This window comes from Thunnus thynnus, chromosome 12, assembly GCF_963924715.1.
Source record: "Thunnus thynnus chromosome 12, fThuThy2.1, whole genome shotgun sequence".
NCBI classification, from domain to species: Eukaryota; Metazoa; Chordata; class Actinopteri; order Scombriformes; family Scombridae; genus Thunnus; species Thunnus thynnus.
In genome coordinates this window covers 28,836,699-28,864,647 of record NC_089528.1, presented here as the reverse complement: position 1 = coordinate 28,864,647, position 27,949 = coordinate 28,836,699, and the positions used below count along the sequence as shown (strand labels likewise).

General features: G+C 39.3%; 8 protein-coding genes across 8 annotated transcripts; 6 read left to right on the top strand and 2 right to left on the bottom strand.

Annotated features, from left to right (window-relative positions):
• The first annotated feature begins 389 nt into the window (after nucleotides 1-389).
• Nucleotides 390-6,524, top strand: epdr1 (ependymin related 1). Its single transcript, XM_067606765.1, has 3 exons — nucleotides 390-734; nucleotides 2,787-2,995; nucleotides 3,990-6,524. Exons 1-3 carry the CDS (start codon nucleotides 496-498, stop codon nucleotides 4,181-4,183), a joined length of 642 nt encoding a protein of 213 aa, XP_067462866.1. The 5' UTR covers nucleotides 390-495; the 3' UTR covers nucleotides 4,184-6,524.
• A 124-nt stretch (nucleotides 6,525-6,648) lies between these two features.
• LOC137194660 (tripartite motif-containing protein 16-like) lies at nucleotides 6,649-10,332 on the top strand. The gene has a single exon (XM_067606758.1). The coding sequence runs from the start codon at nucleotides 7,220-7,222 to the stop codon at nucleotides 8,882-8,884; it is 1,665 nt and encodes a 554-aa protein (XP_067462859.1). The 5' UTR covers nucleotides 6,649-7,219; the 3' UTR covers nucleotides 8,885-10,332.
• Nucleotides 10,333-10,464: 132 nt separating this feature from the next.
• LOC137194662 (histone H3) lies at nucleotides 10,465-10,936 on the bottom strand. The gene has a single exon (XM_067606760.1). The coding sequence runs from the start codon at nucleotides 10,920-10,922 to the stop codon at nucleotides 10,512-10,514; it is 411 nt and encodes a 136-aa protein (XP_067462861.1). The 5' UTR covers nucleotides 10,923-10,936; the 3' UTR covers nucleotides 10,465-10,511.
• A 338-nt stretch (nucleotides 10,937-11,274) lies between these two features.
• On the top strand, nucleotides 11,275-12,339 carry LOC137194664 (histone H2A-like). The gene has a single exon (XM_067606762.1). It carries the CDS (start codon nucleotides 11,279-11,281, stop codon nucleotides 11,660-11,662), a length of 384 nt encoding a protein of 127 aa, XP_067462863.1. The 5' UTR covers nucleotides 11,275-11,278; the 3' UTR covers nucleotides 11,663-12,339.
• A 106-nt stretch (nucleotides 12,340-12,445) lies between these two features.
• LOC137194661 (histone H1-like) lies at nucleotides 12,446-13,407 on the bottom strand. Its single transcript, XM_067606759.1, has one exon. The coding sequence runs from the start codon at nucleotides 13,097-13,099 to the stop codon at nucleotides 12,500-12,502; it is 600 nt and encodes a 199-aa protein (XP_067462860.1). The 5' UTR covers nucleotides 13,100-13,407; the 3' UTR covers nucleotides 12,446-12,499.
• Nucleotides 13,408-15,916: 2,509 nt separating this feature from the next.
• On the top strand, nucleotides 15,917-16,542 carry LOC137194666 (histone H4). The gene has a single exon (XM_067606764.1). The coding sequence runs from the start codon at nucleotides 15,957-15,959 to the stop codon at nucleotides 16,266-16,268; it is 312 nt and encodes a 103-aa protein (XP_067462865.1). The 5' UTR covers nucleotides 15,917-15,956; the 3' UTR covers nucleotides 16,269-16,542.
• A 950-nt stretch (nucleotides 16,543-17,492) lies between these two features.
• On the top strand, nucleotides 17,493-17,942 carry LOC137194659 (histone H2B 3-like). Its single transcript, XM_067606756.1, has one exon. It carries the CDS (start codon nucleotides 17,528-17,530, stop codon nucleotides 17,894-17,896), a length of 369 nt encoding a protein of 122 aa, XP_067462857.1. The 5' UTR covers nucleotides 17,493-17,527; the 3' UTR covers nucleotides 17,897-17,942.
• Nucleotides 17,943-23,290: 5,348 nt separating this feature from the next.
• On the top strand, nucleotides 23,291-26,909 carry LOC137194658 (tripartite motif-containing protein 16-like). The gene has a single exon (XM_067606755.1). It carries the CDS (start codon nucleotides 23,452-23,454, stop codon nucleotides 25,123-25,125), a length of 1,674 nt encoding a protein of 557 aa, XP_067462856.1. The 5' UTR covers nucleotides 23,291-23,451; the 3' UTR covers nucleotides 25,126-26,909.
• The last annotated feature ends 1,040 nt before the right edge of the window (nucleotides 26,910-27,949 follow it).

Here is a 27,949-nt window from a genome sequence, read left to right as displayed (position 1 = left end):
ATTCTGTATTGATCCTCGAGAGGAAATTGGTTACAGTTGCTCAATTCAAGAAGAGAAATATATACAAGCATAGAGAAATTATAAGAACAATATAAATAGGAAATATGTAAAATATGTGCATTATACTACAATATATAACAACAATATATATTTACATATATATAAACAATATTGTTAAATGTGTGAGCCTCAGAATGATGTATGTGCCGAGTTTGTTTTCATATTCATCTTCTGAAGGCGGAAAGTTTGAATACAGATGTGGAGGGCTTTAATACAGGTGTGGAGGGGACTTTAATTTCTGGCAAAAAAAATAAAAATAGATAAATAAAATAAAATAAAATAAAATAAATTGAAAGCGTCATCCAAGCTTTTATTTTGAAACCAAAAACCGGAAATCCTTCTACGTGTGACTGTAGCTTGTCTGCAGCAGGTGCGGCCCGTTATCAACAACAACACCAGTACCGGTTAACGGGACTCCGGTATATCCAAAACGCCATGCACCGACTGTTGTTCGTGCTCCTGGCCGCTGCCGGGGCGTCTGCTCTCGGCCTCCCAAGGCTGGATGCCTTCCAACCGGCTGCCGGGCCCTGCCTCGCCCCGCTGCAGTGGGAGGGCAGGTGGGTCCTGTATGATCACAGCACCGGGAGGAACAGCCGAGCCGCCGTCTCCTACGACGGCCAGAACCAGAGGATCCGAGTCCTGCAGCAGCACAAGAAACACACGCCCTGTCAGAGGTAAGACCACTGGGCTTTTGACTGCCCATTACGCCCAGATTTACTGTAAAAGTGTGTGAAATAAATAATAAATAATAATGCTGTAGGAAACAACAACAACAACAGCAATGAAGGTTCCACTTTCTAGTAAGGCACCTTTTATTCAGAGTTTATAAAGGCTTTATGGTTATTAAATCATTTACAGATACTTTATGGATCCTAAAAGCCATTACTGAGAACTACTTTGTAAGATTGTCCAAATGACTGATTGAACAACATGACCACTTACTTTCTGGAAAAGGGCCAAAAATAAATTTATTAGCAATTAACTTATTAAGCATTTATTAAAGCTCTAATATGTAACTATTCCGCATTAAAATGCTATTTTATATGTTTTGTTGAGTTATGTACTTACATTAACCTAAATGTTTCCAACAATTTTCAAACCCAGAGAAATCTGTCATTTTAATCAAGGTAACGGTCCGTTTCATTTGGTCGCCTGTCAATGGCGTCATACCTCCTCTACCAAAGAGTATGTGCGCACAAGATGCATACTTAGGCACTGTGTTTGTCCACTACAATTGCGTCTACCAAAGAGTATACAACTACAAGATAATACATTGGTGTTGTAGTTGTTTGACAGAAACTGTCATAAATTTACTTTTATTCAGTTTTAAGTGACATTTTTATGATAACCTTTTTAGATCTTGGTGGTTTTCAACTATGTATTTTAACCGGATGAAGGATTTTAGTCATCGGACATCTGGATCTTAAGTTATCAGAGAAAGGAGCTGAGCAAACATTAGCAGCAGCTCAGCTAGCAGCCCCTCCCGAACGTTCAGTGCCAGCTGAACAGTGTCAGAGAAACACTGATTTTTTTTTTACATGATATTCAGTGTTTTCACCTGTTTTAATCACCAGGCCTCTTTGTTCTGGAGAGGAGGAGACCTCTGCGGATAATTCGGCTCTTGGTAAAAACCTTCTTAACGTCTGGATCTTAAGAAACAAGCTGAGCAAATGTTAGCAGCAGCTCGGCTCGCAGCCCCTACTGGACGTCCTGTCCCTGATGCATGTCCATCCTGAACGATGAACGCTGGAGTAATCCTACCCTGGAGAAGCTGGTTGTTTAACAATGAAGAAAACAACTCCCATGATCCCATGCTACTTCACACCGTCATCACACTCCGTCTTTTGTTATTGTTTTGATTGAGAGACCCCTAGTGGCTGAAATTACATATTGTGCGTTTAACGGATCGCCAACATTTATAATTGCGTTATTACTAAGCAGAAAGGATGAACACCAGCCAAATGGATTTTTCACAACCTGCAAGTTCCAAAAAGTGTTTTTATTATTGGCTTATAACTCATCTATTACTACTTATTATCCATTTATAGCGCCCTTATTAACTCTTTATAAAGGGAGCCTAATTAGAAAGTAGAGCTGCAGCAATTACTTAATTAAACGGTTGACAGAAAATGAATCGGCAACTATTTGATAACTGATTAATCATTTTTGTTAATTTTTTATAAGGAACATTTCCAAATATTTGCTGCTTGTAGATTATGAGATGCGAGGCTTTGAAACTTTTCTGTGTCATACGTGACATTAAACTGAATATCGTTGGGTTTGCACAGTTAATCAGACAAAACAAGACATTTGAAGATGTCAGAAATTATAACTGTCATTTTTATACTTTTTTCTGACAATGTGAGTAAGAAACTATATGCTATAAAATGTAACTATTTAATTAACTCTGCTTTAATAGCTTGTAATATCCCTGCAGTACACTTTGTTAGCTGCACACTGAGGTGTGTTGACTGCAGCAGTGTTGCAAGAATAAACCAACACAGAGTCTTTGCCAGGACTGAAGTCCGGAGTTGAGAAATAATCTCTGACTGGTAAACAACAACAAATCCTGTTGATAGACTGGTTTGTTGAGCTTGCAGTATGGTTTTAGCTCTGCGTCATGTTTCACACAATGCAAAATACAGTATCTGTACATACTATATTGTACTATACTATACTATATATGTGATATATGTCGCCTGCTGCTTTCTCTCCACCTGCTCCAGGTTCTTTGAATACATCTACTTGTACCCGAGCATGGTGATGTTCCAGATTGACCAGAAGACCAAGGAGTGCTCAAAGATCGCTCTGACGGAGGCCTGGGATCCCTTCGACATCCCAAACAACTCCACCTTCGAGGACCAGTATGTCATCGGAGGCCCCGGGGACAACGTGGAGGTTCAGGAGTGGTCAGACAGGAAGCCGGCACGCCAACGTAAGTCTGGTTTTTAATGCAAAGGCTTTGTGCATGGAGGTAGGTTTTTTATGTGCTAATATACAAAGAAGTAGACTAGAGCTGCAACGATTAGTTGATTAAACGATTAAGTGTCAACTATTAAATTGATTGCCAACTTTTTTGATAATCAATTAATGATTTTGGCTCATTTTTAAAGAAGAAAATGTCCAAATTCTCTGATTCCAGCTTCTAAAATATGAATATTTTTTTTGTTTTTTTTGTCTTCTACAACAGTAAACTGAATATCTTTGGGTTATGAACTGTTGGATGGGACAAAACAAGACATTTGAAGACATAACCTGGGACTCTGGGAAACTGTGATTGACATTTTTCACAATTTTCTGCATTTTATGGACCAAACAGCTAATCAATTAATCAAGAAAATAATCAACAGATTATTAGATAATGAAAATAATCGTTAGTTGCAGCCCTACACAGTATTTTGATCACTGTCAATAAAAAAATAAAAAAATCCAGTGTCAGTGTTTATTCAGTACTGTCTGCAGCTGCTTCACTGTTAATAAAACTTCCAACCAAGACTGGATCACCAACCAGGCAAATTGGGCAAGTGCCCATTGTGTGGCAGTTAATTTGTGGTAATTTATCTGATTAATATAAACTTAAATGGAAATTGCCTTATGTGCATTTAACCTCATCTTTAGGCCCTGTCTTATAGAGGGAACATGTGTAAAAACTCTAGTTTACATATGTTTAATATTCCGGTTGATATTATGCTTACATGTTGCTTATTATTAAAGAAATTTACATGTAATCAATGAATATATACTTTGATAGTATGGTTATTAAGCCCATTTTTTGCTTTCCTTGCTTCTAGCGAGGTTCCTTCTCTCAATGCCAGACAGGTTTTTACCAGATTTTAATACATTTTGTTGGTGGAATAAAACCCTTCAGTTCTTCTGTAAGCTGAGTCTGTCATTAATCAGTTATAATGTTACATTCATGTCTCCACCAGATGAGACCTGGGTGGGCGTTTACACCCTGAAGGACTGCTACCCGGTGCAGGAGACCTACACCAGGAACAGCAGCGTCACCACCTCCACCCGCTTCTTCAACCTCCAGCTCGGCATCAGCGACCCCAGTGTCTTCACCCCGCCCAGCACCTGTCAATCAGCCAGGCCTGAGAGGATGGCTGAGTCCGACTGCTGAGGCCCCACAGGATTCTGAGTCTAGTGATTTTATTTTAATCAGCTGTGTGTTTGTTAATTTGCTGCTAATTTGCTAAAATTGGTAGTTATCAGGATCAATGAGTCCTGCTAACTGCAAATTAACAAACTAGATTACAGCTAATGGTACCAACTGGTTATATTGGGTTTACTAAATGATTTGCTTGATGCTGTTGTTGGTGCTCTTTATTGCAACCAGTTGATAAAATTAACCTCCAAGCTACCAACCTAGCTCATTACCAACAGCAATGAAGTACTGTGACTAAACGCTAATGAGTGTCATGATAAACATGAGTGGACACAATAGTATGAAGTCAAGCTCACAAGTTTTAAGTTATTTCAGAAGCAGACAGATTTTTCTCAGAAATGCAGGGATCTGTTTTAGTTAATAGTCGTGTTTCCTGTTAAGCTGGTAGAAATTCATTGCCATAATGTCAGGATAGCTTATATTTAGACATTTTCACTATTTAGCAATTAAGCGACTTGCAAGGAATTAGTAAAATTACTGTCCTTGCATTTCCACAATTTTTTTTTTTTACCTAACAGACTACACAAAAGTAGCTCTACAGGCAGTGAGAAATGACCTGTGTGTGTCCCAAACCATCATCTGGGTTAAAAGGACTGAAGCTCCCCCTCACACATATTAAAAATATATTTAATTCCTGCCTTTTATTTGCAGCACAAGTTAAGAGCACAGAACTGCCATTCAATCATTCTGGTTATTATATTTGTTATATAATCCTGTAAGAACGCCCTCCAGTTTACCATCAGAACATACTAGACACTGTGTATGCAGACAACCAAAGCTTCACTCATAAGAAACTGTCAGGATCATGAAAAATATACTCTGAAAACCATTTCCACCTCAATCAGCTGTCACCAGGTGACAAACTGATCACTAAAGTATTGATCATAGAGCCTGATAAGTGCTCGGACAATCCACGGACATTTCTGTGCAAAACTATCCTCCACCTTTTTAAAATCAAGAGGCTCTTACAAGATCGCTACATGCTAACAGCTAATTCTGCTCTCTGAACTGAAATGGAAGTTTCCTTCTTGGGATACTGAACATTCACCACCTTTTTAATTTTGTGATTTGTGCAGTTTTTGGCACAAAAACAACTCCTCATGGTCATCACACCGTAAACTTTTTTGCGATTGATAATTATGGACCAAGACCCATATTTATCAATCACATCAGAGAAGAATGATTGCTCTCATTGGTCCAAAATTCACATATTTGGTCTTAGAGTAAAGTAGGGAAGGCATTTTATTGACTTTCTTGACCAAAAATCTTCAACCAGGATTTAGTTCCAGATCTAAAAATGCCCTCAAAAAGCAAACTATATAACAAACCTGCACACACAATGTAACTGTGGAAATTGGAGAGTAGAAAGAATGTACAAACTGGATTAAAACATATTGCAAACTTAATCGATTTATCACTTTATCACGGGTAAAATTACTGCAGTATGCACAGTAAACAAATATTTGTATTTTAATGCCAACACAATAATGCTGCATTCACTCAAATGGGATGAAGCAGAGAAATAATTGATATCAAAAAGCAACAAGATGTTCAGACTACTTTGATTTCAACACACCATACTAAATGTTTGGTGGAGAATTATGTTTTTCCTAAAAACCCAGTGAGTGACACGGTTTTTACAAATGCACACTGGATGTCAAGAACAACTGAAAATGTGGATCCTGTTGAGTTCTGTCAGGGTATCTCTATCATCTTTCCCATTTGACTTGAAAGCAGCATCAGTTTCTCCTTTTAGTTTGACAAGGCATTGTGGGATTTGTGAATAAAATGACATAGAGTGATATTACAGGCTGCACTGAATCTCTCTTTACAAAGGCCCAGTAAAAGTTTCTACATGTCTTCCTGCAGTGAACATCACAGCAGGTTAACAACTGAAATCTGAAAACTGATGCATGACAGAAGAGGGTGCCTTCATCCTGCTAACCAGGGATGTAGTGGAAAGCTCCTCAACTCAGTTTGTCTACAGTTTTACTTAACATGTTTTAGGGCGATAAGATGTTGGTATGAAATTGCTGCAGGTCATTAGGAATGCATATATGCATATGCATGAAGTTAAATAAAGTGCAGAAATGATTGCTTTTCTTCTGGTTTTGTTATGTTATGTTAAAAGATGTTCCTGTTTATTTTTTGCAAGTTTTTGTTTGTGCTCACAGCTACTGGAGTTCAGTTTATCGTGGTGTGTTTGGGTTGTTTTTATGAGAAAGTTTCTCTTTACAAAGATGCTTTTGTGTGGAAAAATTGTCTTGACACTGATCAATAAAACTTAGATCCTTTACTGATGTGATGAGAAGTCATTTCAGTCTCCAGTTTAACTGCAGAACCAAAAAATCTGATGAGTTCATGTCCGGTGGGATTCAGAGCTGCAATAACAACTTACTTTTTGTATTTTTAGATCTAACATTAGAATATATCTTCTAGTTAATTATCTTAAACCAGTTCCCAGTTGAAAATAATCAGAGGATTTATGTCTAACATTTGATTAGATTTCAAAAAATAAAATTCAGTATTTCATGATTGTTCTTTATCTGTTGTGTTTGAAATGTAATTAAGAAAAAGTTGAATTGAGCTGGATTTTAGGAGAATACAGGAATTCAGATAAATGGACATTTTTATGATTACTTTACCACCAGATAGCAGGCGACCAGTGTTTTCAAATGAGACGTGAGCCTCATTGTAAATAAAGGATTAAATACAGTATCTCTCTCAAACTGCTCCTCTTCCTGGAATGAATCATAGCTTGATAACTCCTCCCTCTTCTTCCTGCTCTCAAACACAACAAGCTCCACTCTGTCCACATATTTCCTTGTTCCCTCCCCTTCAGATCTACAGTTTGAAGATGGGTGTAACCAACATGTAAAAGAGCTGCAGCCTCCATTCACTGCAGAAACACATGCTGTTTAGATCAGAGCTCAAACTACTTTAAGCTCTAGGAAAATCAAACTCAGACAGTTATTTCCACTGAGAGGTGAAATGGCGCAGCAAGGAGCTCAGCTGGATGGAGAAAAATTCTGCTGTTCGATCTGTCTGGATCTATTGAAGGATCCAGTGACTATTCCCTGTGGACACAGCTACTGCATGAGCTGTATTAAAAGCTTTTGGGATGAAGAGGATGAGAAGAAAAACTACAGCTGCCCTCAGTGCAGACAGACCTTCACACCGAGGCCTGTCCTGGTGAAAAACACCATGTTAGCAGATTTAATGGAGGAGCTGAAGAAGACTGGACTCCAAGCTGCTGCTGCTGATCACTGCTATGCTGGACCTGAAGATGTAGCCTGTGATGTCTGCACTGGGAGGAAGCTGAAAGCTCTCAAGTCCTGTCTGGTGTGTCTGATCTCTTACTGTCAGAAACACCTTCAGCTTCATTATGAATCTGCTGCATTTGAAAAACACAAGCTGGTCGACCCCTCCAAGAAGCTCCAGGAGAACATCTGCTCTCGTCATGATGAGGTGATAAAGATGTTCTGCCGTACTGATCAGCTGTGTATCTGTTATCTCTGCTCTGTGGATGAACATAAAGGCCACGACACAGTCTCAGCTGCAGCAGAAAGGACTGAGAGGCAGAGAGAGCTCGAGGTGAGTCGACAAAACATCCAGCAGAGAATCCAGGACAGAGAGAAAGATGTGAAGCTGCTTCAACAGGAGGTGGAGGCTGTCAGTCGCTCTGCTGATAAAGCAGTGGAGGACAGTGAGAAGATCTTCACTGAGCTGATCCGTCTCATCCAGAAAAGAAGCTCTGATGTGAAGCAGCAGATCAGATCCCAGCAGGAAACTGAAGTGAGTCGAGTCAAAGAGCTTCAGGAGAAGCTGGAGCAGGAGATCACTGAGCTGAAGAGGAAAGACGCTGAACTGAAGCAGCTCTCACACACAGAGGATCACACCCAGTTTCTACACAACTACCCCTCACTGTCACAACTCAGTGAATCTACAGACTCATCCAGCATCAATATCCGTCTTCTGAGATACTTTGAGGATGTGACAGCAGCTGCATCAGAGCTCAGAGATCAACTACAGGACATCCTGAGGGAGAAATGGACAAACATCTCATCACGACAACATCACATTTCGCTGCCACAAGCAGAGCCCAAGACAAGAGCTGAATTCTTAACATATGCGCGTGAAATTACACTGGATCCAAACACGGCAAACACATGTGTGTTATTATCTGAAGGGAACAGAAAAGCAGCACTAACAAGTCCACAATCTTATTCTAGTCACCCAGACAGATTCACTGGATATTTGCAGGTCATGAGTAGAGAGAGTCTGACTGGACGTTGTTACTGGGAGGTGGAGTGGAGAGGAGGAGGAGTTTATGTAGCAGTCGCATACAAGAATATAAGAAGAGCAGGGAGGTCAGATGAATGTGGATTTGGACACAATGAGAAATCTTGGGCTTTAGATTGTTACACTGATGGTTATAATTTTGTGTTCAACAGTGTCTCAACTCTTGTCTCAGATCCTCGTTCCTCCAGAGTAGGAGTGTATCTGGATCACAGTGCAGGTATTCTGTCCTTCTACAGTGTCTCTGAAACCATGACTCTCCTCCACAGAGTCCAGACCACATTCACTCAGCCTCTGTATGCTGGACTTTGGGTTTATTATATTGGAACCACAGCTGAGTTCTGTAAACTCAAATAGATAGAAGTCATTTTAGACTTTATGTGTCAGATTCTGTTGTAATTCTTCATTTTGTTTGTCTCCGTTGTTTCTGAGAGCTCGTTGCTGTGGTGTTTCTGAACTGCACAGAGATCAGCTGTCAATCAAACTGAGATTGTCAACACTTTTTTTCTCTTCTTTATTTTTTTCTGATGATGTTTTGTGTTTCACCAAATTCTGCTTTCTTCTGTGTATTTTTATCCATGGAGGCTATCACTGCTCATGACAATTTTTTTAACCTTTACTCACATTTCTTGATATGAAAATGTAAACTTCTCTTTGTTCTAAATGTTAGTTTAATATTTGTATTGATATATTTGCATGTTGTTGATCATTTAGTCAATAAAGTAGATTTGTTAGGCAGGCTGGAAAATCTGGTAAAATAGTAAGAATTAATTTCTTTAAATTTGGGTGTGAAGACGTTTTGTCGAGTCCTGACTGTGTAGTTGTGAATAGGAGGATATTTCATTCATGTTTGAGTTGATTTTCATGAAGATGAAAGTTCAGAATGAGGCTGTCATGTTGGTTCAGTGTTTAGCTCTGTCACCTCACAGTCAGACGCTTCTGGGTTGTAAAGTTTTAATCCAGACATGATTAAAACTTCTTGTGACTCATTTTGTCTGTTGTGTAATCTCTCAATCCACAAAACTGCCTGCTGTGCTGAAGAGTTTCTGTTATTGATGCTTAATAAGCAACAAACAAATGCATCTAAAACTGTCATGATTAGTGTTTCCGACTACTGTGATTGATTTATTGCACCATCACAGGTAAAGTTACTCCACCTTTTCTAGTGCAGATGTAATTTAGGAATCATTTTATCATAATAACACACAAATGAAAAACTGCATTCAGTCTAATCAGAATAAACATCAGAAGAATTTGACATGTTCATTCTAGTTTTATGCCATTAAGAGTTCATAACACACGTTTGGTGAATATTATGTTGTTTTTAAGTTTATTCAGTCGTCACTAAAACTCAGTTTTAACAAAAAAGACCCTAATATTTTAACAGCAAATGAAACATGTTTAAACTCTATCAGGACTGGTCATTAAATTATTAAATCTGAAATTTGATGCTCAACACAAGAGGGCGCCTTCATCCTGCTAACCAGGGATGTAGTGGAGGTTAAAGCTCCTCAACTCTGTCTACAGTTTCAGTTAACATGTTTTATACTACACACAAATGATAAAAATGCATTGTGTAGCACATCATAGCTAATAGTGACAAATGTTGAAGGGGCACTAGCATTTTAAGTAAAAAAAAAAAAATTACATGAATACAATTCATAGATATTTCAAAACACTGTGTACATTGTCTTTCTGCCATATTTCATTTACTGTTTTCCAATAAATGTTTAAATATATACCTGATCGTGATCACAATAAAATTTCAGATGTTTGACATGTATCTTTCATTATAATACAAGAAAGGATTTCAAAGACTCAAACGATTTTCCAGGTTCAAGTCATCTAATATAGCATTTACTTTGCTCACGAACACAATAGACAATTTTATAAATAGTGTAAAGACAGCAGAGGAAGCAGCACTTTAGTGAGAGTGATGTGGCTCTGAAAAGAGCCGTTGTTGATTAGTGGAGCAGCAGACAGTTTAAGCTCTCTCTCCACGGATACGACGGGCCAGCTGGATGTCTTTAGGCATGATGGTGACCCTCTTGGCGTGGATGGCGCACAGGTTGGTGTCCTCGAACAGGCCGACCAGATAAGCCTCGCTGGCCTCCTGCAGAGCCATGACAGCGGAGCTCTGGAAGCGCAGGTCGGTCTTGAAATCCTGAGCGATTTCTCTGACCAGGCGCTGGAAAGGCAGCTTGCGGATCAGCAGCTCGGTGGATTTCTGGTAGCGACGGATCTCTCTGAGAGCCACGGTACCGGGCCTGTAACGGTGAGGCTTCTTGACGCCGCCGGTGGCCGGGGCGCTCTTACGGGCAGCCTTGGTGGCCAGCTGCTTTCTGGGGGCTTTGCCTCCGGTAGATTTACGGGCGGTCTGCTTGGTTCTTGCCATCTCGTCTTCTTTCTCTGATCAGGAGAAAATAGTAGCGAGAAGAGGAGACACGCTGCTCTTAAAGTGTCGGAGCGGCTGTGTAAGTGTGACGCTGCTTCAGACCTCCGGGTCCTGATTGGTGAGCGGCTCCTCCTGGAGCTCAGCACCGCCTACAGGAGCATGAACCTCCGCTGCTTATTGGACATGAGTCGTTTGAAAAAGTCCGCCAAAATGAGAGCGAGTCTCCTTCTGCTGGAGCCTCTTTTGTGGTGGGTGGAGACATCAGCCCTCCTGCCTGCTCGCGGAGATATAAAGGAGGGTTTGCTATATTTTGGCCACACTTTCTTTGAGTCCACACTCTAGAAAATAACCGAAAAATGAGTGGAAGAGGCAAAACCGGAGGCAAAGCCCGTGCTAAGGCAAAGACCCGCTCTTCTCGTGCCGGGCTCCAGTTCCCAGTCGGCCGTGTTCACAGGCTGCTGCGCAAAGGCAACTATGCGGAGCGTGTGGGTGCCGGCGCCCCCGTTTACCTGGCGGCTGTGCTGGAGTACCTGACCGCTGAGATCCTGGAGCTGGCTGGAAACGCTGCCCGCGACAACAAGAAGACCAGGATCATCCCCCGTCACCTGCAGCTGGCTGTCCGCAACGACGAGGAGCTCAACAAACTGCTGGGCGGAGTAACCATCGCTCAGGGCGGCGTGTTGCCCAACATCCAGGCTGTCCTGCTGCCCAAGAAGACCGAGAAGCCCGCCAAGAAGTAAACCTGGTGCCTGGCTGACTGCTGGAAACCAAGCAAAGGCTCTTTTAAGAGCCACACACTCCTGATAAAGAACACAGATCCTCATATCTCTATCATACACTGTAGTTAAGACACAAATTACGTTCACAATGTATCAAACATTGATTATCAATGTTACAATATGTGATAACTGCATTGAAGTCATAGTGACTGTTGCTGGTTGTGTTGCCTAAAATATCAGCAATCAACATTTAAAAGTACATAATCTAGTCTTTAGGTGTAGGAATCACACATATATGGTTAGTCTATATATTGACCTATATGAAATGTTATTTTAAGCCAATTAAACTAGTTATCATTCCTTATAGTTACCAGTAATTATTAACCTGGAGATTTGCAGACTACTGGTAAATTAATTTATTTATTTTAGAAAGGAAGAGTAGTAGTTGTACAGTCATAGGTGTCATAATCATGTTAAACATTTTGAGGGGCTCTACTGTAAGACACATTAAGAGGAAATCTTTGATTTGTTTCCACATCGAGAGATTGAGTTAACAGAATATGACTATGAACTGATAACATTAACAACTGCAGTCACTAATCATTTTCAAACATAATTTCCTATAAGAGGTACTGGGAGGAACACTAACTAACTAAACTAACTTCATGTTCATATTTTATCTCTAACATAAGTTTACTTTGTTGAATAAAAAAAAAGTCACTTTCTTCAATTCATGTAGGTTATGAGAAACACTATATAGTTAAAACATATTATAATTAGGATTATGCTCTTTAGTTAAAGATGTGTGGCTCTGAAAAGAGCCTTTGATCAGGTTGAGATGTTGAGACTGATGACAGCTCACTTCTTCTTGGGTGCTGCCTTCTTGGCTTTGGGTTTGGCCACCTTCTTTGCGGGGGCTTTCTTGGCTGCAGGGGCCTTTTTGGCCACTTTCTTGGGACTCTTGGTGGCCTTCTTGGGGCTCTTGGCTGCTTTCTTGGCCGCTGCGGGCTTCTTGACCTTCTTGGGGGATTTCTTAGCAGCTGCTGTCTTCTTGGCTGCCGCTGTCTTGGGCTTCTTAGCCGCTGCGGGTTTCTTGGCGGCGGGCTTCTTGGCTTTAGGAGCGGCTTTCTTTGCGGGCTTCTTGGCCTTGGTTTCAACCTTCTTGTTCATCTTGAAGGAGCCGGAGGCCCCGGTCCCCTTGGTCTGAACCAGAGTCCCCTTGGCCACCAGGCTCTTGATGGCGGTCTTGACGCGGGCCTTGTTCTTCTCCACATCGTAACCTCCGGCAACCAGAGCCTTTTTGAGGGCGGCTGCAGACACGCCGCTCCGCTCCTTGGATGCGGCCACAGCCTTAACAATGAGCTCGCTGACGCTGGGGCCAGTCTTCTTCGGCTTGGAAACCTTCTTCTTGGCGGCTTTAGCCGGGGCGGCGGCGGGAGCTGGAGCTACTTCTGCCATTGTTTTCTACAAGTTTTGATCCGACACGGAACAATCAGAGTCTGAGTAGACTGATGGAAAGTCAGAAGCAGGAGGCTGCACTTAAACACACCATGAGAACCGTGGAGACTCAGTCCAGCTGCTGCCTCCTCTGTGCAGTGTGAGTTTCTGACACTTGTGTTTTCTCTTAGTGATAAAAGAGTGAAAACTGAGTGTGTGACAAGTGCTAAGGGCTGACAGTGAAGGCAGCAGATAGCGGACTTGTGTCTCTTCATATTGAAGTCATGTAGAGCTCTGATGTTCTCTGCTTTTTCTTTGTGGAGCAAACAAACCTCACCTGTTCACCGTCGTCAACAGCACTGCTCAGCGGCTTTTCTCTCTCATTTCTCTCCTAAAATGCTGTAAAATACATCAGAGCTCCACCAAAAGCACTTTTCCAGCTGGCTCACATGTTTGTTCACAGACTCGAAGTAAACACATCCATCTGTTGGTGATCAGTTTGTAATAATATGAAGTGATTCTGGTCGTAGCAAACACACTGATGAGGCTCATGATGCAGTTCAGCCTGACTTCCTGACAGAGCTTCTCTGTGACTGTGAACATTTCTTCTGTTATTCTGAGCACTATTTAATATAAATAATAAATAAATAAATAATCTGCAACACTGTTCCCACCAGCCGCAGACGCAGCAGAGGAAAGAAAAGAAAAGAAAAGAAAAGAAAAGAAAAGACAGAAACTAAGCGAAAAACGGCACAAGGAACTGACACCTGGAGAGCTTAAATGATAGAGGAAGAGAAGGATGAGATTAATACAAAAAAGGCAAAATATGGGCAGTTAATATACTGAGAGACCTTCTCTACCAAAACCAAAAGAACACTGATTTGGATACAAACTCTGAGGTTGTGCTTAATGACACTTTACGTGATTTTTTTGTCTCGGTTCAGGCTGGCGGCGAGTTCAGTTTGGGAAGTTGTCACGACAACGGTAAACTCCTGCTTCATAACCTTTCGATTTTGAGGGGACAAACTCTCACCAAAAGTCTGCAAATGCTTTTATTTCATATTGTTGGCAAAATACCATGTAATAAGCGGAATAATCAACTTTTAGATGCTTTAAACGGTTTTAAGGTTTCGCGTAGAGCCTTAAAACCGTTTAACACACAGCTACTCGTTGATTATCCCTTACTGAATGTACTAATTAAAAATATATACATTCATCTTCTGTCTGTGGGAGTGTGATAAAAAAGTGCATTATTACACTGATTGAAGAAAATAAGTATGGTTCAGTTTTGCTTTGCTGCAGTATTTCAGTTACAGTTATTTTGTCTGTTCTGCTGACGGACTTTCACTGACATTCAGGTTACGACTTCTTCAGAGTTAAAAGAAGCCTTTTTACAGAGAAAAACAAAATGGCATTGACATCCATATAAAACCTTTTGATTAGAAAAAAACGTGTAATATTAAAAGCTTTCTTGAGGCCAGTGGACAAAATAACATATGGGCCTCAGGCCCTATGAGATTAAACAGGGGACATACATTAAGTGAATTTTAATAAAGCAGCACTGTTTATATGTTGATATAATATGTTGATATAATTATATATATATATATATATATATATATATTTAAATAGCGCAAAACCTCCTAAACCCCTTCAGACATTTTTTTACCACTAATTAGAAGCTTTAAGATTTTTCTTTTTAGTGTTGATGTGATTCAGACGATTAGGGAGATTAATTTAGTTCCTCTGCTGGAAAAAACAAAAACAAAAGTCATTAGTTCTGTTCAGGACTGTCTCATCCCCAACAGTACTATTAGTGTCTGACACTGACTTATTTATTTGTTCATTAGCAATGATTAACTGAGTTGTTGTTCTGCTGACATGCAGGATTGACATGTTTATATAAAAACATAATAAAATGACTAAATAAATATAAATTCAATCCATAGCTCCTTTAGTGTTACTTTTCCTATTGTTGAGTCATATTCAAGACTTTGTGGAGCTGTGAACTGCAGACTCCACTCTGCTCTCAATCATCTATTCAGAGCATTTAGAATAATAAATCCACTAAAACATGGGATTTATATTTGATTATAAATTCAACATTGACATGACGAATCTGAATCATTGTTGCTCATTTGTTTATAGCGTTGAAATCTAGAATCAGATGTGCAACCAGAGAAATAAAGGACTCAAATCCATCCAACCTTCAAAGCATTTCATCATCATTGACCTAATGTTTTTTTGTGTCTCTTTACTGATAGACTATTATAACAACGTGGTTGTTGCAAGCTGTATATTTATCAACATTTAACATTTTAACATTTAAGATATAGCCATTCTAAAACATTGAAGCACATTTGATTACTGGATGTGAAAGCTCTGTTAGAGTACGTGTACGGCCCTTAAAAGGAGCTTTGGTTTGTTGTAATGATTGGATGAAGTTAACCTCTGAAGCCATACAGGATGCATCTCTGCCTCTTCAGACCATACACCTTTGGTAGTTGTTTGTCAGGAAATGCGTCTAAACGGACACAAAATATAGTGTCAAATTCAGCTTCTTTTCATGTCCAGCAAGAACAATACAAATACTACAGCTGAGGGTCTGTTTCCAACCAACAGCAGAATGTTAGCTGTCAGGTTAACCTGCCAAATATCTCAGAAAAAGATACAAAATGGAGCAAAAACAATCAAAAAGGAGGGAAGAGATCAGCCTGCTTTGGAAAAACGAGGTGGGCTGAGCTGCTGAATTTGGCACCGCCCAGCAAATTTCGCGCCAACAGTCCTCTTTTACGTCCGCAGACACGCTTTAAAACTAGAAGCACTGACCATTTTTCTCACATTCGACTTTAACTTGTTTGAAGGAAGAACAGTGAAAATGAGTGGTAGAGGCAAAGGTGGTAAGGGACTCGGTAAAGGAGGCGCTAAGCGTCACCGTAAAGTCCTCCGTGATAACATCCAGGGAATCACCAAGCCCGCCATCCGCCGTCTGGCTCGCCGTGGCGGTGTGAAGCGTATCTCCGGTCTGATCTACGAGGAGACCCGCGGAGTGTTGAAGGTGTTCCTGGAGAATGTGATCCGTGATGCCGTCACCTACACCGAGCATGCCAAGAGGAAGACCGTGACCGCCATGGATGTGGTTTATGCTCTGAAGAGGCAGGGACGCACTCTGTACGGCTTCGGAGGTTAAATCTGATCCTGACCTACCGATCTTAAAACACAAAGGCTCTTTTAAGAGCCACCCACCTCCTCTTAAGAGCTGTCCTTATATTGATGTCACTTGATAAGTGGTATATTGTCATGAATATCCAAGCTACTCTGTCTGTAAAATGATGTAAATGTTTTCCCTTATGTTTTCAAGCTACATCTCATGGTGATGAGGGACACTATAAGAATTATCACCTAACTAATCACTTATTAATGCTTTGAGTATAATTATAAGCCAATAATGGGGTCATAACAAAGTTCTGCTACACATTTGTACTTACTTTTGGACTTTGTAACATCTGAACCCAATGTTTAGGTCTTAAACAAGAACTGTATCTCAAACTTAAGGTAAGCAAATAACTTGGCATACATGTGGAGTAAAAGCACAATATCCACATGATAAACACAATAGTAGCATTAAAGGAAAATATTGAATAAGTACTTCACAATTGTGTTAAAGTACACTAATGTATTTACTTTAATGTAGTGACTTTCCATCTCTGAGAATAGGGCTAGACATATATATGTCATATATTAGTATAATATTAGTATATTATACATATAACTAGCTAGTCTGTTTATGAAATGATTAGAACAATGCTTCCTTCAACTTGTGTTAAAAGTTTCAGCTCACAATAAAGATAAGACACATTTCATAAGCATTAATGGTTATTATTATCATTTACTGATGCTTTGTACATCATTTATAAGAAAGACTGAAGGAATCACTGTTATTCTTTTGTGGAGCAGAGAAACATGATCTTTATGTGTCAGTTGGGTCCAAACATGGGAGAATCATTAAAACTCATATTAACATCATTTTTGAAAGGTATTGTTATTTTAGAGGGAATAGCACACAAACTGCGGATTAAAGATTGATGAAATAAATCCATGGATTGTTTTAATGTTTTATCATAGATCAGTAAAACATATCAGCTTGTGGAATGCTAAATCTAAATACAATATGTTTATTTCTCTATAGTTTGGGATTTTTGGACAGTATATTATATTATAAACAGTGGAGACTCTTCAGATGAGGTGGGCAGCTCTTGAAGTAAAAAGGCGGTCAGATTGTTCATCAAAGGTTGGACGGTGTTTGTGTTGCGCATGCTCAGTCTCACTCACAAGAATTCAACCAATCCTGTGTGAGCAACGGCGCAGTGAAGTTTGCATCAGATGGATATATAGAGGCTGTTTGGAGCTGTTGGAGTTATTCGTTTGAGAAAATCCAGCGAACTAACCATGCCTGATCCAGTTAAGGCCCCGAAGAAAGGCTCCAAGAAGGCCGTGTCTAAAGCCACCAAGACCGGCAAGAAGAAGAGAAAGACCAGGAAGGAGAGCTACGCCATCTACGTGTACAAGGTGCTGAAGCAGGTCCACCCCGACACCGGCATCTCCTCCAAGGCCATGGGCATCATGAACTCCTTTGTTGGGGACATCTTTGAGCGCATCGCCGGTGAGGCTTCCCGCCTTGCTCACTACAACAAGCGCTCCACCATCACCTCCAGGGAGATCCAGACCGCCGTCCGCCTGCTGCTGCCCGGTGAGCTGGCCAAACACGCCGTGTCTGAGGGCACCAAGGCCGTCACCAAGTACACCAGCTCCAAGTAAATCTGCTGTTTGTACCAACAACTCAAAGGTCCTTTTCAGGACCACCCACATCTTCACCTGAGAGCTTGATTCCTTCAAAATGTGTCACATATTCTCATACTTTGTATATTATGATTGTGTTGTTTCTATTTAAAGACTTAAAGATAATTCATGTTTAAATTAAAGGTTACAGTTCCTTCCCATATTGTTAGTTGAGCATTATGAGAACATGTTGTCTACTTTAAAGGTCATTGGCAGTTATTTTAAGCGCCAAAAAGTTTAAATCTCCCACTGACAACAGTAACAAGGGTCAATGAAAACACAAAAGAGAGACTGACTTTCATCCTCTACCAGAGTTTATTGACCTAAATACGACTGCACTGTATATTTTGGCCATAAGGTATCACTGCTGCTACATTAAAGTTTGCACATAATACTCCAAAGGTTCTCCTGACAAATACTCATAATAATCCACGTTGATATTTACAGCACATTAAATATACAATAAATACATTGAGACTGAGTGAAGGTATGAGTTTCATTTCTACCTTAAAATCCGATTTACTGGCTAAAATGTTTTCATTTAAGAAGCAAATGTTCCCTTACATGTATTAGTTCACATGTTTAAAACACACTGAAACATTAATCACAACAGTTTTAGATGCATTTCTTTGTTGCCAATTAAGCATGAATAATAAAAACTCTTAAGCACAGCAGGCAGTTTTGTGGATTGAGGACTTTCTTAGAAACTTCTAGGGAAGTTTCTAAGGAAGTGAAACTAGTTTGAGCTCTGATCTAAACAGCATGTGTTTCTACAGCTCTTGCACTTCATCACATGTTGGTTACACCCCTCTTCAAACTGTAGATCTGAAGGGGAGGGAACAAGGAAATATGTGGACATAGTGGAGCTTGTTGTGTTTGAGAGCAGGATGACGAAGGAGTCATCAAGCTATGATTCATTCCAAGAAGAGGAGCAGTTTGAGAGAGATACTATGTGTTCAACTCTTTTTTAATAATAAAGGTCATGTCTCATTTGAAAACACTTGTGACCTACTTTCTGGTGGCAAAGTAATCTTGGGACTTTGGGAACGATCTACAGGTGGCTCCTCATTTCTCCGAATTCCTGTATTCTCCTAAAATCCAGCTCAATTCAACTTTTTCTTAAATACAAAATTTTTAACAGAATAGATAAAGAATGAGGACATCAAATACTGTTGTAAAATAATAAAATTCCCAAAATGTGACCAAATAATATTTGCTTTAAGACCTTTTAACATTTTAAAAAATTCTGAACTGTTTTAGGATAATTAAATAGAAGCTATATTCAAATGTTAGACTTAAAAAAATACAAAAAGTAAGTTATGTTGTTGCAGCTCTGAATCCCACAGGACATGAATTCATCAGATTATTTGGTTCTGCAGTTAGACTGGAGACTGTAACAAGTTCTCATCACATCAGTAAAGGATCTAAGTTTAATTAATCAATGTCAAGAATTTTTTTTACAGAAAAGCATCTTTGTAAAGGGAAACTCTCTCATAAAAACAACCCAAACAAATCATGGTAAACTGAAGTTCAGTAGCTGGAACCAATACTGGCAAACAGTCTATATAAGAGAAGTTTTTCTCAATGTTTCCCTGAATATATTTTCTAATCGTTACCACAGTATTTCCTTAACATCAATCTCAAGAGTTTCACAACAGACGTTATATTATTCTCTCATTGTAAATTATTTTGCTATGTGGGCCTATCTGATTTAGAACAGGTGAATTACCACAGGCGTCTGGTCAGAGATGAGAATATAGTGAACTAGTGCAGTGCCCATTCAAAATGTGCCTGTTCAGAACGGGATGCTTTCTCGATACCTAGAGAGAGTTGTGCCTGTCCCCTAAATGCCTCTCATGCAGACTATTGGTAGACGCTACGATTTACCGATGCTCCCTAAACGCCTGAGATACAGGCTATCAGTAGACTCTACAATTTATCAATGCTCCCTAAATGCCTCACCCGCAGGCTATCATTAGACGCTACAATTTACCGATGTTCCTTAAACACCTCACACGCAGAACATCTGGAGATTAAAATTTTGAGTTGAACTGAAGTTCAACAACAAAACGTGCCTGGGAGATCCTGCACTATGTCTTGAACATACATACAAAGTTCCCGCGCATAAGTAACGAGAATATAAACTTTTTCAATTCATTCTCTACATGGATGTATAAAGAGAACTGGATACAGCGTCGGAGGAGGGGCCCCGTTCATTCTTATGAAAGTTGCTCAATGGCGCATGAAGCCAAAAAAAAATCGACTTCCCGGTATGAAAGTACCCGGAACAGCATATCTACATATCTTACAACACACACATCAGTAGCACACCACACCTACTACAACTGTTACTACCACCACTGTTCTAAACATTTCTTACAAATAGATCAATAACAATAAATTAGACATGTTGTCCAAACTGTACATGAAGACATTAACACACGGCAAGGACAAAGTGCTGACATCATCGATCAATTAAGGAGGAAACCGCACTGGTGACACCAAGTAACCAGAAAACTACCAAAACAGCTTAAAGTGAAATTGAGATGTATAATAACTATTAGCAGTAACGGTAGATTTTACAAGAATATGGTATTTAATTTTACTAATAAAGATAACATGCACACTAAGCCTTTATTGGCAACACTTGCATGTCGTACAGCTCCTTGCCTCACCATTCACCACATCATAATAGTTTTGTGCAATCATGGCAATTAACAGCAAATCAGTTCCAATAACTTCATTATATACATAAAAGTACTTCCAAATCTGTAGCTACCAAAACATTGTGATTTAAAGACAACCAAAAGCTTACAGCGACTGTGTTTACTTAAACTGGTAATTAATAACTTTTCTCTCTCAAACTCTATAAACAAAAATAACAGAAAGACTATTTATCACCTACTTTTGTTGTACTCAAACAATGAAATACCAACAATAAAATTTGGCAACTTAAGTCCCAAAGCAAAGGGGTAACCGATAAATGTCAACTTTTGATAAATAAGTTTCCAGGTAAGAGATTAAGACATGACAGAAGAGCAGCGTGACTGACAAAACAGGAAGTGGAGTAAGAAAACATTTTACCTTTTAAATATCAAATAATATAATGAGATAAATGCACATCTTGCTTTTCAGTCCAGAGTGAAATTAAAAGGTGATTGATGACAATATTATTCTGATGGGTTGTAAAGTTAGTGCACTCATTTTAGTCATGCAAGTGTTTTATACAATAAATTGTTATTTTAGTTTGACTTTTACAACTTGATGTTTAATTAAGAGTGATTGTTGTACAATTTCTTATGACCTTTTTGTGCTTTTCATGCCTGTGCTTCTGTTTTGCAAGTTTATATTGGTTTCTAAATTTCTATAAACATTAAAGGTGCAACAAACCACAATCAGCCTCACTTGATGTCAGTAAACAACCATTTGCTATGTAAAGATATAGTGAGTTAATGGCGACCTGAGCAGAGAATGAAGTCACACTCCCTCTGTGTGTGTTGTTGTTTGAGCTTCTCTGTTCTTTGTTTTGATAGCCGGCCCGGCCACATGTGTGAGTCCCTCCATGTCCATTTCTAAGATGGAGGCCATGTTACAAATTTTCTCAAATAAAAGATAAACAGTAAACTGAAATATGTTTATGAAAACATTTGAGGCGAGAAATGGGTAATGCAGTACCAGAATCTTGATCCATATTTAATCAGCACTGCCTCATTTGACAGTTTGATCTGAGTTTCCTAAGCTGTCAGTTCAAGGACCGCTTTCCTTTTTTTTCTCCAACTTTATTGAGTGAACGACACGCACATTTGTTTTGGTCTGACATGTTGGTGCTATAATGCGACATCTAAATTGGCTATTTTATATTTGCTAAAAGGTCAATTATTACTGTGGATGTAAAAAAAGGGTGTGTTTGGGTGTTTTTTATGAGACAGCTTGTAATTACAAAATAAGTGAAGTCAGGGAAATTGTCATCTAAAATGAGAAATTATCGATAGCAATATAATCTTAGAGATAGGATAAAATTATAACTACATCACATTTTATCCTCACATTCCCAAATTTTATTTACCTGCTGAAAGCTGATGTGAATAAAATTTGTAAACTGGAAATTCTTTAATTTTAATTGATTTATTGAACAGGACAGTGTGCAGTATTAAGCATAAATGATGCACTGCACCAGATTTAGCTTGAATTTAATTTGCATCTGTAGTCCATCTTCCCATCTTTCCCATGTGGCCTGAATGCAGCATCAGTGTTACAGGGTGTCACTTCTATGAGCAAACTGACACAGTATGATATTGTATATATTTGAATCTCTCTTTATTGATATTGTTTGAAGCTGCCAAAGGCTCAGTGAAGTTTTTACATGTCTTCCTGCAGTGAACATCACAGCAGGTTAACAAGTGAAATCTGAAAACTGATGCATGACACAAGAGGGCCCCTTCATCCTGCTGACCAGGGATGTAATGGAGGTTAAAGCTCCTCAACTCAGTTTGTCTACAGTTTTAGTGAAGAACATGTTTTCAGGACGATAAGATGCTGGTATGAAATTGCTACAGGTCATTAGGAATGAATATTTTAAGTGCAAGTGCAGCAAATTATACTAGTGGGTTTAAATTGGCTATTTTATATTTGCTAAAAAAAAAGAGTGTTCAGGCTTATTTTCCACAAATTTTTGTTTGTGCCACCAGCTACTAAAATTCACTTTACCAGGGTGTGTTTGGGTGGTATTTATGAGAAAGTTTCTCTTTACAAAGATGCTTTTGTGTAAAATAAATTGTCTTGACACTGATTAATTAAACTTAGATCCTTTACTGGTATAATGAGAAGTCATTACAGTCTCCAGTTTAACTGCAGAACCAAATAATCTGATGAATTCATGTCCTGTGGGATTCAGAACTGCAACAACATAACTTACTTTTTGTATTCTTTAAATCTAACATTAGAATATATCTTCTAGTTAATTATCTTAAAACAGTGCTTAATTAAAAATACCAAAATGACTTATGTCAAATATTATTTAATTACATTTTGGGGGTTCTATTATTTTACAATATTGTTCCATGTCTTCATTCTTTATCTGTTGTGTTTGAAATGTTTTTGAGTTGGATTTTAGGAAAATACAGGAATTCATAGAAATGAGGAGCCTTCTGTAGATTTCTCCCAAATTCCCAAGATTACTTTGTCACCAGAAAGCAGGTGACCAGTGTTTTCAAATGAGACATGAATTTCATTGTGAATAAAGGGTTAAACACACAGTATCTCTCTCAAACAGCTCCTCTTCTTAGAATGAATCTGCTTGATAACTCCTCCCTCTTCTTCTCTCAAAACCAACAAGCTCCACTCTGTCAACATATTTCCTTGTTCCCTCCCCTTCAGATCTACAGTTTGAAGATGGGTGTAACCAACATGTGGTGAAGTGCAAGAGCGGCCAGTCTCCTTTTACTGCAGAAACACATGCTATTTAGATCAGAGCTCAAACTAGTTATATTTCTAATGAAGTGAAACTCAGACCGTCATTGCCACTGAGAGCTGAAATGGCGCAGCAAGGAGCTCAGCTGGACCAGGAAACAATCTCTTGTTCGATCTGTCTGGATCTACTGAAGGATCCGGTGACTATTCCCTGTGGACACAGCTACTGCATGAGCTGTATTAAAACACATTGGAATGGAAAGGATCAGAGGAAGATCTACAGCTGCCCTCAGTGCAGACAGACCTTCACACCGAGGCCTGTCCTGGTAAAAAGCACCATGTTAGCAGATTTAGTGGAGCAACTGAAGAAGACTGGACTCCAAGCTGCTCCTGCTGATCACTGCTATGCTGGACCTGAAGATGTGGCCTGTGATGTCTGCACTGGGAGGAAGCTGAAAGCTCTCAAGTCCTGTCTGGTGTGTCTGGTTTCTTATTGTGAGAAACACCTCCAACCTCATTATGAATCTGTTGCATTTGAAAAACACAAGCTGGTCGACCCCTTGGAGAAGCTCCAGGAGAACATCTGCTGTCGTCATGGTGAGGTGATGAAGATGTTCTGCCGTACTGATCAGCAGAGTATCTGTTATCTCTGCTCTGTGGATGAACATAAAGGCCACGACACAGTCTCAGCTGCAGCAGAAAGGACTGAGAGGCAGAGAGAGCTCGAGGTGAGTCGACAAAACATCCATCAGAGAATCCAGGACAGAGAGGAAGATGTGAAGCTGCTTCAACAGGAGGTGGATGCCGTCAGTTGCTCTGCTGATAAAGCAGTGGAGTACAGTGAGAAGATCTTCACTGAGCTGATCCGTCTCATCCAGAAAAGAAGCTCTGATGTGAAGCAGCAGATCAGATCCCAGCAGGAAACTGAAGTGAGTCGAGTCAAAGAGCTTCAGGAGAAGCTGGAGCAGGAGATCGCTGAGCTGAAGAGGAAAGACGCTGAACTGAAGCAGTTCTCACACACAGAGGATCACAACCAGTTTCTACACAACTACCCCTCACTGTCACAACTCAGTGCATCTATAGACTCATCCAGCATCAATATCCATCCTCTGAGATACTTTGAGGATGTGACAGCAGCTGTGTCAAAACTCAGAGATAAATTACAGGACATCCTGAGGGAGAAATGGACAAACATCTCATTGGCAGGGACTGAAGTGGACGTTTTACTGTCAGAAGCAGAACCCAAGACCAGAGCTGAGTTCTTTAAATATTCATGTGAAATCACACTGGATCCAAACACAGCGAATACAAAAATGTTATTATCTGAGGGGAACAGAAAAACAAAACTAAAGAGTCAACAACAATCGTATTCTAGTCACCCAGACAGATTCACTGTATGGCGTCAGGTCCTGAGTAGAGAGAGTCTGACTGGACGTTGTTACTGGGAGGTGGAGTGGAGCGGGGGAGGAGTTTATGTAGCAGTCGCATACAAGAATATCAGCAGAGCAGGAGACTCAAATGAATGTAAATTTGGACACAATGACAAATCTTGGGCTTTGAGATGTTACCCTAAAAGTTATACATTTTGGTTCAACAAAGTCTCAACTCCCGTCTCAGGTCCTGGTTCCTCCAGAGTAGGAGTGTACCTGGATCACAGTGCAGGTATTCTGTCCTTCTACAGCGTCTCTGAAACCATGACTCTCCTCCACAGAGTCCAGACCACATTCACTCAGCCTCTCTATGCTGGACTTTGGCTTTGTTATTTAAGAGACACAGCTGAGTTCTGTAAACTCAAATAGACAGAAGTCATTTTAGTCTTAATGTGTCAGATTCTGTGTTGTAAATCTTCATTTTGTTTGTCTCCATTGTTTCTGAGAGCTCGTTGCTGTGGTGTTTCTGAACTGCACAGAGATCAGCTGTCAATCAAACTGAGATTGTCAACACTTTTTTTCTCTTCTTTATTTTTTTCTGATGATGTTTTGTGTTTCACCAAATTCTGCTTTTCTGTGTATTTTTATCCATGGAGGCTATCACTGCTCATGACAATTTTTTTAACCTTTACTCACATTTCTTGATATGAAAATGTAAACTTCTCTTTGTTCTAAATGTTAGTTTAATATTTGTATTGATATATTTGCATGTTGTCGATCATTTAGTCAATAAAGTAGATTTGTTAGGCGGGCTGGAAAATCTGGTAAAATAGTAAGAATTAATTTCTTTAAATTTGGGTGTGAAGACGTTTTGTTGAGTCCTGACTGTGTAGTTGTGAATAGGAAGATATTTTATTCATGTTTGAGTTGATTTTCATGAAGATGAAACTTCAGAATGAGGCTGTCATGTTGGTTCAGTGTTTAGCTCTGTCACCTCACAGTCAGACGCTTCTGGGTTGTAAAGTTTTAATCCAGACATGATTAAAACTTCTTGTGACTCATTTTGTCTGTTGTGTAATCTCTCAATCCACAAAACTGCCTGCTGTGCTGAAGAGTTTCTGTTATTTATGCTTAATAAGCAGCAAACAAATGCATCTAAAACTGTCATGATTCGTGTTTCTGACAACTGTGATTGATTTATTGCACCATCACACGTGAAGTTACTCCACCTTTTCTAGTGCAGAGGTAATTTAGGAATCATTTCATCATAATACTAACACACAAATGAAAAGCGGCATTCAGTATATATATGTATGTATGTGTATGTACTTTTTTTTCAACAACATCAACAGCAAATGAAATGCGTGTAAGCTCTATCAGGTCCAGTCATGATATTATTTAATCATGAAATAAATTAATCATTATTTACATCTGGTTTTAAGTATTTCCTTGTTGGTCAATCAGATTTCAACATGTCTATAGTCTCAAATCTCAGATTCCCAAGTTTTATTTACAACCTGAAAACTGATGTGACTGCACACAAACACTGCAGCTCAAACTGTAACTATCCCCGTCATGTTTGAATTAAGTGCACAGCAGCTGATCTGTTTTCTCTGGAAGATTCGTGTTTTAGTGCCGCATCATCACATTTGATTTGTTGTTGCTGATCATATTCTGGTTCCTAAATGAAAAGTTGAGTCAATAACAAGCTGCCAGAATGTTTAATAAAAGAAGTGAATTTAGCTTTGAGCTTCTACAATAAGATTTAATGAAAGCAGAGTTTGGTATATATGGACTTTATAGTCTTGTAGTTTTTTTAGCTGCAACGCTGCCATCTGCTGGACGTAGGTACAAAATGTTGTGCTGTATCCAACATAATACAGGGCAGCTGTGATTCTGACCTACCATCTACTCATAGACTGTATTTCTGTTATGAGTCTATATCAGCACAAACATTGTGTGACTGCTCTCAGCACCTTATATACTGTATATGTGTATCCCTGCATCCATCCAGCTGTCCATCATATCTGTTTTCCACAGTGAGTATACTCTGGGTTATGACTTATAGTCTGAGGACACTTACACTGATGATGTGCAGAGATGAACGGTGATTAAGTCTGCTTTAAAATAAATTGAACCTCTTTATATATGTAATCTGTAACTCTGTTGGCTTCATTGCTCTGTGAAGATGAAAGCTTTCTGACTTTCAAAGAATGTTGAGGACTGTGCAAACAAGATGGAGGACAGGTAGGATGATAGAGTCACAGTGATATGCAGCTTTATGTTTGTAGTGTTAACCTTTGCTGCTTCAGCGTCCGTGATCGGGAAGTACAGAGGAGACGTTGTGTAATATTCCAGGGCCGAAGTCACCACTGACTTCGGGGTTTAACTCCCTCCACTATTATCAACTGGTGACAAGCAAGAAACAGGAACTCGGCTTCAATCTTGAGGAGTTGCAGCATTTATTCGCTGACAAAACAGCTCATATTGTACATACACTATATTGTGTGTATTGTGTATTACAGATAGACAGACCTTTAACCTTTAATAATTGATGATTATAGTTAAATAATAATTTATTGTGACCTATAATGACAATAAAATGTTTTTCATATTAAATGAATGCGCTGTTCTTCATTTTGAAATACTCAGTTGGTTCATAAAGTAATGTTACAGCGTTTTATTGTATTGTCGGTTCATTTGCAGCTGAGTGACCATAACGCATTATGTCTATTTTGTAAATGGAAGCACTTTAGTAAGTTTTCCTCAGGATGTACTGTGGATAGTAAAATCTGTTCTCATTATTAGAAATATCAGTGTCACAGAACCAACAGCAAGCACGCCAAAAGTAGTTACAAAGACTGACCAAGAGATGTCTCACTGTGTGAACCCTCTCAATAGGTTTATACACTCAATGTCTCAAAAAATACATAGAAATGTGGAGATGTTGACAGCCAGACAAAAACAAAATAAAGCAAAACAGATGGGCGTCTATATAGAGGCGTTTATGCAGTGAATAATCTACAGAGACAGTGAGCATCATATGAAACCTCAACTATTGTGCAGTAAATCTGTTAAGTATAAATGTAGTCTGCTTAAGTAGACATGAAAACTGGGAGGTTCTTTTTACTTGAACATATGCGGTAGGATGAATCTCTAACCAGTCTGCAGAATTATACTGAGTGTGTTTTGGCTCCTTGTGATCACAGCTGATGGAGGCAACAGTCCAGTGAGATCTTGAGTCTAACTGATA